The sequence below is a fragment of the Dermacentor albipictus genome, chromosome 9, assembly GCF_038994185.2.
Source record: "Dermacentor albipictus isolate Rhodes 1998 colony chromosome 9, USDA_Dalb.pri_finalv2, whole genome shotgun sequence".
Lineage (NCBI taxonomy): Eukaryota > Metazoa > Arthropoda > Arachnida > Ixodida > Ixodidae > Dermacentor > Dermacentor albipictus.
Genome location: NC_091829.1, coordinates 15,596,991 through 15,613,842, shown reverse-complemented (window position 1 = coordinate 15,613,842; position 16,852 = coordinate 15,596,991). Strand labels below are relative to the sequence as shown.

At 43.7% G+C, this 16,852-nt stretch overlaps 1 protein-coding gene across 1 annotated transcript in view; it reads right to left on the bottom strand.

Annotated features, from left to right (window-relative positions):
• LOC135903667 (vitellogenin-6-like) overlaps positions 1 to 13,703 on the bottom strand; it is a 38,245-nt gene extending 24,542 nt beyond the window's left edge. Inside the window, exons 1-10 of the mRNA XM_065433991.1 lie at positions 13,571 to 13,703; positions 11,747 to 11,767; positions 10,605 to 10,747; positions 8,568 to 8,702; positions 6,836 to 7,036; positions 5,775 to 5,960; positions 5,092 to 5,234; positions 4,341 to 4,524; positions 3,310 to 3,494; positions 2,455 to 2,623 (exon numbers count right to left, since the gene is read on the bottom strand). Coding sequence (XP_065290063.1) covers positions 2,455 to 2,623; positions 3,310 to 3,494; positions 4,341 to 4,524; positions 5,092 to 5,234; positions 5,775 to 5,960; positions 6,836 to 7,036; positions 8,568 to 8,702; positions 10,605 to 10,747; positions 11,747 to 11,767; positions 13,571 to 13,613 — 1,410 coding nt within the window. The 5' untranslated portion in view covers positions 13,614 to 13,703. The remainder of the gene's footprint in view (positions 1 to 2,454; positions 2,624 to 3,309; positions 3,495 to 4,340; positions 4,525 to 5,091; positions 5,235 to 5,774; positions 5,961 to 6,835; positions 7,037 to 8,567; positions 8,703 to 10,604; positions 10,748 to 11,746; positions 11,768 to 13,570) is intronic.
• Positions 13,704 to 16,852: the final 3,149 nt, after the last annotated feature.

Sequence of the window (16,852 nt, the reverse complement as noted above, 5' to 3'; positions counted from 1 at the left end):
ACTCGACCTCTGATATTGTATCGCAACCGGGTGTAGTGTCGATGCTGCTGAACCTCAAAGCTAAATCATCTCCAGGACCAGACAACATACCGAACGCTTTTCTGCGCAGATATGCTGAAGCGCTAGCCCCTTTTCTTGTTGTTATCTTCCGTTCCTCGTTATCTACGGCTAATCTTCCTACAGACTGGCTTACTGCACGTGTCGTTCCCATACCGAAAAAAGGTGACAGAACCCTAGTAACTAGTTATCGTCCTATCTCATTAACTTCATCATGTTGCAAGTTAATCGAGCATATTATAGCTAATGAAATAACCAAATTCCTAAATGACAACAACGTACTGTCTCCTCATCAGCATGGTTTCCGGAAGGGTTTTTCTACTGTGACACAATTAACCACAATTATTCACAACTTCGCAAGTGCTCTTGACAAGTCAAGCCAAATTGACGTAATATTTTTAGACTTTAAGAAAGCGTTTGACCTTGTACCTCACAATAAACTTATAGAAAAATTACAGTCAATAGATCTTCCAGCCTATATTATTAACTGGGTGGCGGCTTATCTATCTAATCGCAAGCAGTTCGTTTCAATTGATAATTACTCTTCTAACGAACTTTCAGTAACCTCTGGAGTACCTCAAGGTAGCGTGCTGGGACCTTTACTATTTCTAATTTACATAAACGACATCACTAACGAAATTTCTCATCCCGTTCAAGTTAGACTGTTTGCTGACGATTGTGTGTTGTTTAACGAGGTTACTTGCCACGATGATCAATTAATGCTTAACTCTGACCTTCAAAACATTCTTTCCTGGTGCAGTCGGTGGGGTATGGAATTGAACAGAGAAAAAACTGTTTATATGTCCATAACAAAAAAAATTAATAAAATGTCGTTTGTCTATAACCTCGGCACGGAACCACTAACCAAGGTCAGCGAATATAACTATCTTGGAATCACAATAACCAGTGACCTCAGCTGGAATAGGCACATTTCTAACGTATGTAGCTCGTCTTTCAGGAAACTTTGTCTTCTCAGGCACAAACTAAAGCACGCTCCCTCTAGTACTAGATTACTGGCTTACACTTCACTCATCCGACCGAAACTGGAATATGCATGCATTGTGTGGGATCCCTATAAGAAAATTAACATTAACACTTTAGAGATGGTCCAATGTAAAGCTGTCAGGTTTATTTTTTCTAAATATAGACTGAGTGACTCTCCTACTAGCCTAATGATTCAACATAATATCCAAACGCTACAACTACGCAGGAAAATACAACGACTGAAATTTCTTTTCTTTCTTAAAAACAACTGTTTGTCCCTCCAGCCGCAGGCTTATGTTCAACCACTTACAGCGCGCCGAACACGGCATCGTCACGCTGATTCTTTGACGCCTTATAACACCCGAACTAACCTTTTCAAGTTTTCATTCTTCCCTCGCACTGTAACAGATTGGAACAGCCTGCCATTATCACAATTGATAAACACAGATTCTATTGACCGCTTGTGTCTTTGATACTGGGGGTATTGCCATATGGGCAAACCTTGTTACTGTTTTCTTCTTTTTTTTTTAAACGTGAATATTGTATAATACTTTCCACATCATCCTTATTCTATACAGTATTTTGCAATGAGCGCTCGTTCAACTTCTGGTACTTTTTTTTTCCCCTGTCTCGATAGTGGTTGCCAGTGCTCACATATGCGTGTGATACAGTTCTAATGTTTGTCAAGTTGCCTTCCTTCAGTGTACCTTCTCTTAATCTTATTAGTCGTCGCTTTCATTTTTTGTTTTCTTATAATATTTACATATGTTGCATTGCTTTTGTATTTTCTTTTCATGTCTGTATGTATATATAAGCACGTGCATATGCAAATATTTATGTATTCTGCCCCTCCTGCTTGGGCCCTCATTTGGGCCTGCAGTATTGTATAAATAAATAAATAAATAAATAATCTTCAAACAGTACACTCTCACACTGACGCACCAGGCGTTGAATCATGGTGCTAGCTTAGCCACGCAACAATGTGCAAATGTTGAAACTAATCAAATAAATTTATCTTCAGCGTGGCATATAAAAGTAAAATAATTCTACTCTTTCTAATCTCTCTCTCTCTCTCTCTCTCTCTCTCTCTCCTTGGAAACTGGAGCAATAATATCAGCTTCGAGCAAACTGGTCACGTTGTCCAGTGTACGAGGGGTCAAAGCGATTGTTCGTCGAGTTGAATCACGGAAAATAATTACGCTAAGTGTAAAGAGTAGCGGTTAACAAAGCTAAGACAACAGCCGCAGCACAGTAGGGAGTCGTCTCAGTTTAACTTGTGTGGAGCAAATATGCCACATAAGAAAACCATCCGCTGGACACACCGGCCTAAGAAACTTCAGTAGGAGGCGAAATACCTCCTTCATGAGCTGGGAATCAGTTCGCTGCGGAAGGATCTCGCACTCGCGAACTTACGTAGAATTCGTCGAACAAGATCTCCGTGGGTTCTCGGATGTGTTGAGGAATGTTGATGAGCAACGTGGAGGCGGAATCCTCGTCGAGCTTCTTGCTCTGAATGAGATGCTTGGCGTACATGAACGCCGGGTTAGTGCCGGCGGCCGTGAGCACGCTCAGGAAAGCCTCCCTGCGTGAGCGGATGGAAGAGGTGTAAATATCATACAAGCAGTCAAGAGTTGTACGTCTGTGTCTGCTAGCTGTGGCTTCGACTGAAGTCCACATAGAAAATGGGACGAAAGTGATTACTACCGCTAAAGACGCCCCTGTTGTTGCGAAATAGGAAATCCAGGCCATCCAAAACGTCTAGCAAGTACACATCTAGTGACGCCCCATTTTTTAAAAAAGGTGGTGATTTCGTATATTTATGTGGAATCCAGTGTCAACTCATGTAAGAGGTCATGGGATCATGTGCTTCGAAGCATGCTGGGCACATAAATTTTTACTAATGTTCCCAAGCGTGCTGAAAGGAGTTCATGGTCCCAGCCTCGATAGACGCGCTGTTGACTTGTGAGCAAGAAATTAGAGGTATTACATGGTTTCGCGCTTTTAATGTTTTCAGTGTTGTGTCAAATTACTTGTCAAAAACTTATAAAAATTACGTTTTATGTTAGTAAGGCTACTGATTTTCTTCCCTTATTTAGCCCTTGCTCATTCACTTAATTTTGCGGAGGTGTGGTTGGGGCTGTCATACCTAAGAATCAGGAAAACTTTTTTCAGTTCGGTTGCTCGACAAAACGCCTCTGCGGCGTCTGCTTTCTGTTCACGTGCAGATAATTGAGAATACCATCAATGTTTTAAACTAAATTAACTTACTTGTGTTCCTTGGAGCCAGGCTCAACGAAGCGGTGGTAAAAGTCGTCTATCTGGTTGTAGTCGAGGAGGACGAACGAATAGACTACTTCGAGGAACTTGATGGGCATCTTGTCCTTCTTGATGGCCTCCTTGAGGTCTTCCTCACTGAGATCCCATTGTGCGAAGTTCCTGAAGATCCTGCCAACCTGGAAATCACAAGCATTTTTCCTTTTGATATTTGCACCTGCTTCCTGGAGTTTATTTCTACCGAGCAGAATTCTGAGAGCAGTTATTTATTTTTAAAGATTGACCTGGCAAATCTTTTCTCCTCTTGTGCCTGTTCCCAAAAAAGCCGGTCCTAAAACAAGTGCTACATATTGTACACCCTTTCGCAGTACAAGTTAATATAGAATCATGTACAGTCGTGAATTTAAGTAATGCTTGCAAAATTACAGCAATCTAGCCCGTCTTCAGTTGGTGTACGGAATAACAGTACTTCGCTAAGTTATTTCGGACTAAATGTGGCAAGCTAAAATACGCGCTTTCACAAACCATGATCTGAAGTGAGAACCTTCAACTGCGTAGGTTACTGAGCTAGTCATCAAAAGCATACGCCTGCCCTTTGTTTTACTTCCGACCTGTTCGACACGGAATGTGCAGAAATCGGTTTAATATCCATTGCGCTCTAGCATCATCGTAGGTATCTTTGATCACTAACCCAGAAGTTGAAGATATTCTCTCCTTAGCCACGCAGCCTGCAATCGCACGATTTCCTGGCCAGGGTTTCATTCCGTATTGATGATTCAAACTTTCAGTTCATGCCTGCAGCATTATGCTGTGTACTTATTTTGGGACCGTTTGGAGTAGGAGACGCAGCGCTTACACTGTAAAAACTTTTCTTGGCGACGTAATTTCCACGTTTTGACTATGTCCTACTCCCTCAGCAGTGCGGCGACATCACTTTAATTTCGTCCACTTGGTCAATTCCCTTATCACGTTTCTTTCATTACGACAGAGGTTTCGAAGTCACCACCAAATCACATCATCCGTACCTCGTCGACGTTGCCCTTGATTCCGTAAGTTGCTATCAGCTGGTGAGCGCTCTTGAGATCCACCACACGTTTCGTGTCATGATCTTCGGAGAAGATGAAGGAGAGCTTGGGGTAGGTCACCAGGTCCTCGTTGAAGGTCATGTCGCTGATGCCGTCACGAGTCTCCATCAAGTGCAGGGTGCGGCTGTAGAGAAGGACCATAAAAATAAAACCCGTGTTCTCGTTTGCGCGTTGTTTAGATATCTAGGACATTTTACAATAAAACTCAACTATAATCACAGTGATTTTAGGTGTGACGGACTATATGGGGGTTGTTTCGTCTAAAACTTTAAGTTTTATTAACGAAGTCCTGGAAGTTTCCCGATTATGAGGCGCTAAGCTTCACTACGCAGGAGATACTTTCACGTGAAGTTTTTTGACGGCAAAATCAATTAATATTTTCGGGTAGTAGTCATCCAGTGTGATAGCGTGTTAAAGTTGCGAAATGCGAAGTTTGGTGAAAAATAATTTACGCTGGGGACACGGAGTATTGTTCTTGTTTTTGTTTCTTGCTTATGATTATGACATGTTTTTCTGACTGATTTTCCTTTCGATTTATCACTCAGCGTAATACTAGTATGCTAACACTACTGTATGTTCTATCTGCAAATATTTCTACAGGTCGAAGCCTTTGAACTAAAATACTGGTACGATGGTTTCTAGCAATGCTTCTTCCGAAGCATCAATGTGAGATTTAACCTAGGAGACGTACTTGAGAAGGATCCTAATTGTATTTCCGTCCGGTGTGTATGGACTGTACATTATCTCGCCGTCAGCGATGATGTTCTCAATGACGAAGTTGTGCCTTGTTCCTCGGATGTCGTAGTGGTAGGCAGCGTTGGATGTCAGCGGGTGCTGCAAAATTAGCAATCGACAACTTCAGTCACACTGTTGTGACAAATCACACGAACGTGTCGAAACAAAAAGTATTTCCGGCAGTTGCCTAACATCGCTGCTTTCAAACGTCACAAAAAGAGCCATGATGGAAATAAAACTGCCGGCTGTAACGCCTAAACTCAAGCCATCGAATGGAAGCAGTTTCCATGCTCAATTCTCTGAGCTTAACTTCGGCATTTCACGTCATCTTGTTGCTTCTGCGTCACTATCATTCGTACTCTAGCATGCAGAGCTTTCGGAAATATGTTGGTTTATTGTTTTGTTTTAAGAATTCACAGTGCTACTATTAGCAGCATGACCGACCGTATGACGATGAACGTGTCATTTTCAGAATGACAAAGTAATCGCACCAAATTATCCATCCATCCATCCATGATAGTACGCATCAAAATTCATCGGAGGTAAAGTTATTCGGCCATGCACGATCATATTCCTTACACCTAGAGGTAGTTCGAAATCACGAGCAGTCTGTGGAACCACTCAACAATTTTCACTCACGGTCTCATCGCCGGCGCAGTCAACGCATCGCGTGCCATGGCTGATTTTAAAGAAGACTTGTGGCGTATTGCGGCACTTTTTGTAGTTCTTGATCTTGGTCACATTCAAGACGTTGGCGAACGGGTTCTCAGGGTTCACGGTCTTCTGGATGTCATAGATGGTCTCGCACTCACCGTAGATGCCATCCTGCGTTGAATAAACAGTGACTATAGTGTAGAGAGGCAAGTTTTCTAAAAACAGAGCACTACATGGATTTCCAGCACTTACGGCTAGCAAGCTCATAGCAATTTTTAAAACACTTTCCCTTAGTGATAATGAGAATTCAAGCCAGTGTTCAGGAGAATGCGAGTGCGAAAATGTGTTATCCATACAATGTCACGTGTAAAGGATGAAGCATTTTTTCACAATCGCTAAACAGTGCTTCGATCTGCAGCAATTTATCCCGTTATTTACTTTCGCTAGAGTAATTCTGAATGATTTATTCTGTGTAGATAGCTATCATCAATAATACGCTCAGCATAGTAAGAACGTATGTCTAAATTCGCTATTACCTGAAAAGAGTTCACGAACAAACATTTACTATAGCCGATTTCTTTTGTATTTTTTTTTTCTATTCGACGTTCTTGATGTCTGCTAACGTAGCCAGTAAGAATGTCTTTCATATGAGTAGGAGTTTAGTGTTTCCGCAATAGAATTTATGATTCCTTAAGGACACCTTGAGCCACCTCCATCGAAAAATATAGTCACAGAAATCGATTACGCACACAGAACACGTAGCACAAGGTTGTTGGTCTATCTTTTTTTATATATATAATGTCAGAATCTAACTCACACGACAAGGGTTTAGAAGTTCTACACAAATTGTTCTCTTTGGTGCGGAGGTGAAATAATACACAAAGAGGGGGTTATTACTTTGACAATGACAAAGAGGAAACATTTTCTTGGAGCTCAGATCTGGTGGATCATGATAAGCAGTAAAAACAAAATAAGAGGCGGGGGAAAAGCTTGAATTATTACATGTTGCAGTGCACAAGTCAAGGTCAATGTTACGATTAACTGACCTCGTAAATGCGGTACATCCCTGGAAGCTCAGTGCGCATGCCACCGACGCAGTTGCCACGATCACAGTCTGAGTAGAAAGCTTCATCTCTGGGCAAGATGGGGTTTATCGCTTCCAGGTCGAGGTTGAAGAGGCTGACGATGGCTTTCTTCATGTTCACGGACCAGATTGGTTCACCTCGGGTCACTTGGATGTTCAAGATCTGCGACGCAGAGACGCGAACAGCAAAAATTAACAAGAGGACGAGTATTTGCGTGTAGAAAAAGTAACCGAATAGCAGCATGAAGTGCGGCTACGAAGAACCCGTGATTGAGTACCTCCGGCACCTTTTTGCACGGAATTTCTGTGGATTTCATGTAAGGCATCGTACTTGTTTTAGGTAACATTTTATAATATGTACTCTTACATTCTTTCTTGCGTAATGGTTGCCTTTTTAGTTGATTCCTTTGAACCGTGACTACACCTACAAAGGGTCATTCTGTTTGTTGTATACTGAAGTGACATATATAGGTTTCAAATATATGCGTACGAGCAGCGACTGTATCCACGACAATCTGTAGACTAAAAAAGATCATGCACATCCCATGAATTTTGGGAACCCTTGTGAAGGACTCATTGTTTTGTATAATGCTCGCGCTATACCTGTCGTCAATTGTTACTTTACTAGCACAGGTTTGTGTCTCAACTGCCTGAAATCGTAAGCTACTACGAGCGCATAAGGGCAACGGTGAAAAGTAATGATGATGTGATCTTTAACGCGTTCGCGCCTTTCAAAGCATGAACCAGCGTCCCAAATACTGCAGCTTCCGCGAGCGAAGAGCAATAAAGCTAATAATTAGCGGTAAGGAACAAGGTACGAGATCCTGCCTGCGCAGGATCTCCAAGACCAATATCATCGGGTTATTGCGCCTTGGGATCCTGCCTCAAATTATCCCATAGAACGTGTAATTATTTTCTTCGGCAACATCTTGTTAAAGCCCCTAAAGCTGTACTTGTAAGAACATGACCCACTGACCTAGCAACGTATGCGACACCCACGAGATAGGCTTAGGAATGTTCTCTTTGTCTTACAAAGTCAACTTGGAACTTTATCCACTTGCTCTTTAGATGCAGTGAGACTTCGAAAATTTAACGCACAATTTAAAAGCACCCCTGCCGTGGTGGCGCAGTTGGGTTGACGTTGCCCTGCTAAGTCCAAGGGAGCGAGATCGAATCCCAGCCGCATTGGCCCCATTTCCTTGGGAACGAAATACAAAGACGGCCGTGTACCATGCGTTGTGTGCACGGTTAAGAACCCCAGATGGCCCAAAGTAATCCGGAGTCCCCCACTACGGCGTGCCTCGATCACATCGTAGTGTTGGCACGCAAAACCACAGACTTTGACAACTAATTTTCATATAAATTAAAAGCGCCCTTTGGTTTTAAGCAGGGTCGGAATCATAACTTCTTTATCTTTCGACTTCGTCACCTAAGGCCTAAGTCCTGGTTTCCTTACAATGCTTTGTAGAGAGCATCGGCGCTGGCGTTAACTACCATTGAAGATGTCGTCTGCTGCGTAAAAGTCAACCAATTGGTGATTTAAATATAATGTCAACCTGAATTTCATCATGCTTGATTGCCGCTCGAGTCGTAAGCGTGATGCCTATCTTCAGTATTTGCCCCAATCTCGCCACACCGTGACCACGCGATTGCACTGTCATGCTTGCGCACTTAAGCAAATCTGTTTCACTGACCTTTCCCTGATCGTACCGGGCAGTGAAGGGCTTCTCTATGAAGCGACCGAGCTCGTCGATTGTCCTGTAGTTGAACGGGTGCTCGACGAAATCCTCCACATCCTTGTGAACCCTGTCGAACTTCATGTCAATCACCTGCGCACAAAACAAAACTATTTTAGTGCCTGAAATTCGCCAGCGCGAAAAAACCCTCACATCAATAAAGAAATTATGCAAGGGGACTAGCTCGGTGTTGATACAGTTCCGTATATTACTCCAGGTTCCTGCACAGTACAGACGCAACCGCATGAATAGGTAAATCTATTTGATGCAATGTTCGCGAAACTGCCAAGTTTCATTCTAACTATGAATAGTTATACATGGGCAAGCCGTGTGAGCGTCTTCTTAAAATGGAGCACGCTTGTATAAAAATAAAAATGGCGAGCATCGCAAGCTTTTCCGAAAGTAGTACAGTACCTTGCCGACAGTGGCTGGGCTTAGCGTACACAAAACCCTTTGCTTTCCCCACCGGAATGACCGACGGTGCTGCTTGTTACGAGTGAGGCAGCGAGTAAACTTTCGAGCATGTTCATTGCCGTTTTCTGAACTTAAACTGGCCACAGGGTGGTCGTTCGGGACCGCGTTGGCTTGTCTGGACGACCGACCGCTTTCGGAGCCGACAATCCTGGAACGCCGGCATATAGGGTCGCAAAACCAGAAATTGGTCAAATCTGCTATTTAGGTTCCGACACTCGAGTAAGTTAACCAGACTAACAACCACGTTACTCACCGCTCCTGTGCTTTTGCTTTCTTCGCCGTTTGTTTCCCTTTTTCCTTTGGACCTTAACCCACGCGCAAGTGTAGGTTAGTGAACGAGAAGCATCACTTTCAATGACATTCACTGCAAAGCAGGGAGGATCACTGGACGATCACTGGGGGATTATCACTGTCTGTAGTGATTCCCCCGACATCATTTCTCTCTCCCTGTATCTGTAATTGCTGAGCAGAGCATAAATATGATCGCTTTTGCGCAAACAAGGACGGAAGGGAACTTTCCGTCTTCCGTCCTTCCTTTCCTTTCCGTGCTTCCTTATTTGCGCCAAAGCGATCATAGTTATGTTCGGCTCAGCAATATGAAGCGGCTAGCCTAGCAACATGTACTTCTGTTTCTGGAAGCCCACAGGCTGGATATCAAGAAACTGTTTCACAAAACTTAGTCTGACAACGAACCAATGAACAAGCGTTTAAGCAATGCGCAATAAAAAAAATGTTCCTCGACCCGCCATGAGGGCTCAGTCGGTATGAATTTCATGCTGCGGAGTGCGATGTCGATGTCTCGAGTTCCGGCCGTCGCATTTTTGATGGAGGCAGAAGGCGCAAACGCTCCTGTGCGCAGACATTAGTGCGCGTTAAAGAACCCCAGGTGGTCAAAATTAATGCTCATGCCTCCACCACTGCGACTCCCACAGCCTGAGTGTGGCTTTCAGACATTAAACTTCGCGAATTCGACATGCAATTTAAAACAAATTCTACTGTAACACTCGAACGATTGATAAGCAAAGCCCGGTGTATCCGATTCCTGCTGCCGACATGAAAGTTTAACGATTGTATTCCTTGCTGGGCACTTGCTTGTTTCGCGTACGCTGATGGCAGCCCTTTAGGCTCGAGAAACTTGTGCGCCAAGCCGCGAAATTGGTGTGGGTCTCTCGGCTATGACTCTAAATGAAGGGGGGGGGGGGGGGGGGGCTGCATCGGCACTGAGAAGTTCTCATAACAGGCAGCGGCCAATTCCTCGAGAGAACAGGTTTCCCGAAGGTGTTTTATCTCTTTAGTTGGATTTACCATCAATAATAATTTATCCCCATATTCTTCGATATTCGCTTTCACGTGACCCCTTTGAAGAAGTCTGTTGTGCCCAAGTGCATTGCAGTTCGAAGCGACGTTTTGCTGAATGCCGTGTACTGGTATTAAAATTATATCGCCTGTAATGTGTCACGGCAGTATGACTTGAAGACAATACATCCACTTGGCGCTTCGCATGTATAAATTGGTGTTCACCTTGAAAATGAGGTAGTCCCTCTTGGGCTGGACCAAGATCTTGCTCTTCAGGACGACACCAGAGTCTTGTTGACTCATTCCCGGCATGAATGTGTGCAAGTGTCCGTAGTAGTCATAGACATACTCACGTCCAATTTCGTACCCTGGGGGAACCAGTACATAAGGAGCAGTTAGTGAAACTCCAGCAGCTGGAAATATAACTTACATGTGCAATCGTAACTTGCACTTTATCCAAAGGCAACAATGTACTACAAATGTCTTTTGCAGTGCCTATGAGTACTGAACGAAAAAGCTTTGTGGACATCCTATCGCAATCGTCCTTGCAAAATAATGTGGGACTAGCTGTTTGTCTCGGCCTTCTTTGCTTTAATTGCTCCTGACACGCGCTCAAGAGACGTTGCGCGCGCCACGGCCGTTTCTAATTCTGCGTTTGTTCGACTTTCGGCATATTACAAAACGTGCCCAATGATTACACTGATTATGATTTCAATAATTATTTGCCATATTCTCACGTCATATCACTTGCGCTAACGCGTTTCACTCACCTTGCTCTTTTTGCCCTCGAACAGCAAAAGTTTGAACAGTTTTCAATTTTCGAAAGAACCTTACCCAATCTTACAAGCTGAGAAGCACAGCAATCTCTTAATTGCTACATTTCTGCAGATGCTCCATCTTACTTCTTCATGCAGATGCCACATGTTATGCATGGGTTAACAGCAGGTTCACTCTGCTTAACAATGTTAGCGTGACTTTTGTATTCCGTGGGAGGCACAAGCAACCTGTACACTAAAAGAATCGCTCTGTGTGCACTACCTTCCTATCAATAACGCTATGCTACGCTGATGTGCGCTTGCTGATCGTGACCTGAAATTACTTTGAGCGCTGCACAAACGAACAGGCAGACTTGCAACATAAATGACACATATTAGTTCTGGTCAAGATAAACCACAAATAGTGTAAGCGTTTCTTAAAGTGTACTTAGAGCACCTGCTCGGGTTCATTTCCTAAAGAAAAGGTTGACCAATAGAGATAAATTATATTCACTGAAGAATTTGTGAGAGCTGTGATCGCGCCTTCAGATGATTGCAAATTAATCATCTGATCGCGCCTTCAGATGATGATTGCAAATTAAGATATCTTACCATTTCCAAAGGTGACGGACACTGTTGGCCAAGAGAAAAAAGAAAGGAAAAGTCAGGCGTTAGCCGCACATTAGGTATGATTTGAAGCAATGGACATAGTTCAATGAAAACATAGAAGTGACTTAGAACATGCTTGTTGTACGTTAATTAAAACAGAAACTATTATTGCTTTCTGTATATTTAGATACAAATGAATCTATAGTAATTCTGATCAATGTTCTAGTTCCACAAACACTTGCAGGCCATCCACGATTATTCGTTATTGGGGTCGCGTTGTCTTGCCAGCGATGCGTGTAATTTACGAATACATGATTTTGATGCAACTTTGAGGACGCAGTTATGTTGCAGGAAAATTTACTTGGAGTGGAAAGAACCTGAAGTCTTTGCGAGTTAACAAGCTTCGCTAATTTGCAAGTTGTGCAGTTTACTCAATCATTTAGGCTGGACAACCTGTTATAATGGTAACGCCACAATTCTTATGTGCATCGGTGATTTCTAAACAGCCCCCTAAGTCAGTAGAATCTGTAATTCACGGTGATTTCTACGGTGTTACACTTTAGACCATTTGGAGGTTTAGACCTGGCGACAATCCGTCGAATCGTTACAAAAAATCTTCCAGAATTGGGTCGGTATCTACCTAGGGCACTTCACAACACGTTCTGTAACACATTTCAGCGGAAAACTGTGCATACTATCATGGGCACGCATCGTAAACATGTGTGACATGCAACGCGTGTTGCATCGAAGACAATTGACTGTTTTATTTCATGATGCATGTTCATGTGCGTTCAGTACCACTTATCGGTTACTGAACTGCTCAACTACTGACATTTCGGGTACTTTTTTTCTAGAACTCAACTGCTGAACTACCAGGCACCCTCTGTCTGGTACTTAACGGCTGAACGACTCAACTTGCGATCATCCGCTTCCAGGTATGGAACTGCTGAACTACTGAACTACCGGGTGCTGTACTGCTTAACTACTGCACTTCCATTTGATGTCGTCCGTGTATTGAGTGAAAGCAATATGTCGGGTCCATTGCTAAATAAAACACGATGCTGTGGAAGTCGACGACACTTGGGGGAAAAAGTACAGTGGAAAAAAATGTCGTTGTATGGCAGAATTTCAATCAGGTGATTCTTCAAAAACTACTTTAACTTTTTTTTGCAGTTTTCCCCAGAAACAAGCAGTTCTAAAAAATAACTTGATTCTGGTCTTACTTCACACTTACACCTATTACTACGTCAGAAGCACTTCGCATGCATTAAAATTGTTCTCTCCTTGTGTGTGTGTGTGGGGGGGGGGGGGGGGGAAGGTGTCAAAGCGTTTACTGAAATTGATATTGAAGCGAGACTTACTTTGTCTGTCCTCCTAGGGTTGAGGAAGCTGTCGTTTTTTTTTTTGGTTTCTACAGCGCAGGTTATAAGGCGTATGTGTCGAGATCAGAACACTGTTAACGTTGCTGGCGATGTAGCCATCACGCACATGTTCAATAGAGGAACGCAAAATAATGCACGTAATTTATCGTAAATTCCCGCTGGTGAGTCCGTGAAAGTTCGAGAGAAGTCAGCGAAACAGCCTTTGGTGATAACAACCTGCATGCGAAGCTGAATATCTTATGAACATAAATGTTTCCTTTTTCTTTTTTTGCCGTTCTGCGAATTTCGCTGAGTCAGTAATGTTGGACGCCGTCAGAAATACCTATAGCCAAAACTTGCTCCGGTACCATGAGGTTCGGTGCCCATAGGCACCCTCCGTCCATATGACGACTACCGCTCAATTCGATACAAATTCCATCGTTTCAAAACTCGAAGGCGTACTCACCGGTCACAGCCGCAAGGGCTGCAATCCCCAGCAATAGCCGCATGACGCTTTCTGGGTCACTGCAGGACGGAGTTTAGACTCCGGCCGCTTCCTGAACAAGTCGGGAAGGTGCGCTTTTATAACGGGCGCTCTGGCTACCCACGTGACCCAGGCCGACCAACAGTACTGCAGCAGCTCTTCGGAGAGAGCTAGTATAGGGTGATAACTTGTATCGTCGAGAACTCACAAGCTTGTATCCTTATGTAGCACGTGATCCTGTGATAACCGTTGGCTCGGGCCTTCTTCGAGGGTCTCGGTCCTTTTCATGAGGGTTGACACAGCCTTCTCCGTGTCCGATAGAAATAAAACACTCGAAATTCAACAAAAAAAAATGAAGAGAGGCAGCTCGCTTCGTCCTGAGAGGTTACTTCTCTCGTCGCGGGCAATATTTTCCTATTCAGGGAGAGCGGAAGGCGCCTGCTCGAGCAAATCTCGGCGAACGGTCGTCGAACCTTTCTTTTTTTTTACCTTCGTTATGATAAGTGTTGCTCTTTGGTCCCAGAGAGCTGATGCTGCATGTGATCGGGCATCCGGAAGCACGCCTACGCCTCTGTTTTAGCTCACTTTCGCAGCGCACTCCACAAATCACATCCCTTTCATGGCACAGCAACGGCCAAAAATTCAGCCAAATTTCGTGTGCGCCCTGCGCACTTTTGCAACTCAACGAGCATGGCTGATTCCCATATTGAACATGCCTTTTACATTGCCGCCAGACATACCGTCCGCATTATTAGAAAAGTAAATAAATATATTATGAAAATTTCGACTGACTCAATGCACGGGTGTTCAACAGCAACTACACTGCGTTGTGTGATCAGTCTCGTGCGAACAGTCACAAAACGAGGACAATTCCATCCACCCCATGGCCGCTGTTGGAGGGGCGACGGCGGGAATGATCCTTGAGCGTCCGTGTAGTTCCTATATGCATATCGCAATGATTGCTAGAGGAAGCTCTGGCACTGCAAAGGTTCAGCTACCGTGAGAATGCCGCTTAGTACGTGGATGTTTGAATAATCTTCGTCCGTGAGGCTTCAGACGTTCGCGGGACGTTCACTTTTACATGCTATGTTTCGAAATCTTTAAGTACCCATGCCCACAGCAAGCGCATGGCATGGCATATAGGTAATCATTGCGAATGATCCCGTTTATAACGCAATGCATTATTTTTTTTTTAATATTGAATTTGAAAAGACACGAAGTCGTTTGGGCGATGGTTAGATAAAGTCGATGTACTGTCCGTCATTCCGATGCTGGCTATACCGCCATATTTTCAACTTTTGAAGGCACTGGCGCCCGAGTTTTCTCTGGTTATTTTTGCCCGAAACTATACGTATAGACCAGACAAACTAACAAATTGCTGCGATCTTCTGCGGCATCTGGCTAGCTTGTGCTTAGTTTGCAGCACCGAGATTTCTGCGCCTACGTCTGTTGACCCACGCAAAACATCCGAATAGTATGAGGCGAGCAAAGTTATACGCTTAAGCCAACTATGTGCGGTGAGCGTGATCACTGAACATGTATAAGTTTATGAAAATAGAGCTGTGCTTGCATTGAAGTGATGTTCACATTTGTTGAGCTTATCACTTACAGCTACACCGTGCTGTGTACGCAACTTACAGCTTGCCCTGTGGCATACTATAGGAATCTTTAAAATGTATCTCCGTAGCGCTCCATACGCAAGGCAGCAATGGACGATCTTAAGCCCCCAGTTACACGCAGCTATGAAAATAACATAAAAGTCTAGAGACTAAAGTGGTTGACAAATATCAATGACAATGACTTGTTAGTAGCATTTTGGGGGCTTTAGATATGGATCGGGACTCATTGACAGCTTGTGTTTGATTGACTCTTTGTCATGACTTGTCATGACTCGATGACACATGACGTGTTTCTGTGTTTCCTGCTGCCGCAATCACATCCGCCGCATGCAACCAGCAAAGGCATGAACTTCCAGATATGTATCTGTTACCCAGATGAAGCCTGTCATCCTATCTCACTAATAAATTTGGACACCACCTATTCTTCTCGTGGTGAATATCGCTACGTCCTATATTATGGAGACGGTAAATTGTGTCACAATATTTAGAATAAACCAAAGAAGTGTTGTAATTTATTAGCGCCCACGTATCTCGCCATATCATCGCGGCGTCAGTTATGGCCTCTAGGATCTGGATCACCTAAAGGTGACGGTCATGATAACAAGAAACAAAACTTGAGGTAGTTACGTTGTTTGTTGCACTGTCTCCAAAATTCTATGCATGTGACAGCCGAGGTTGTTCTCGTGGCCTCTTTCACTTATAGGCACGAAGACGTTTGTTCGTGTCCGAATATAATCTTCGCATCGGCTACACCACAACCCCCTTGAAGTAGACAGCAGTGAGTGGACGCTACATTTATCCAACGTTGTAAGGTCTAATTCACTTCTCGCTAAAGGCGCAATTTCTAACCTTATTTCTGGATATCGCGTGAAGAGATGATGCTGATAATTGTTGGCTTATCACCTCCCAGCCGCACCGTGCTGTGTACGAAACTTACAGCTTGCCCTGTGGCATACTACAGGATTTCTTAAAACGCATCCCCGTAGCGCTAAAACGCAAGGTTTAGCAGAATACGTTGTTGGGCAAGTTCGTTCATTGTATTTGGAAAGATTGGATCCGCTTTGTAAACGATCACAAGGAAGAAGCCGGGTTAGTTAGTTTGCGTTAGTTTGCGTTAGTTTGCGCCTGTCCCGTCTTCTTCCTTGTATTCGTCTACAAAGCGCATCCAATCTTTCCAAATAAAAGGCAAGGTGCTTCAGATTTTAGTTGAACGTAGTGTAAGGGCACAATTTTTTTAATGCGTGACTGGAACTTGTGCTGGCTTGCATGTTTGGAGTGTCCCTTCTGTGTTGGCTCATATATCGCCTGAAGCAGCACCGTGGCTTTCAGTTTACTGGAGCACTATACCATGGCCGATTTTCAATGTTTCTTCATATAGAAGAGTTATGTCTATGGCCAGTTCGTCACGTGCTGGTCGCTTCCAAATCAGAGCTGCTTCCTGAAACGTTGGGGTCTGAGAGCGCAGCAAGTGCTGTACTGAAGACCTAAGTCTCACTGAACGTTCACGTGCCACACCTTCCGTGCTTTTTGAAGAAACGCAATTTGACAGCCTTGAATGCGGTTAGGAAGGAATAGTGCTACAAGGTAAAAAGTATGTAATTTCGACAGTTTCGATCAGTGGACCGATATTCATCAGGGTTTACAA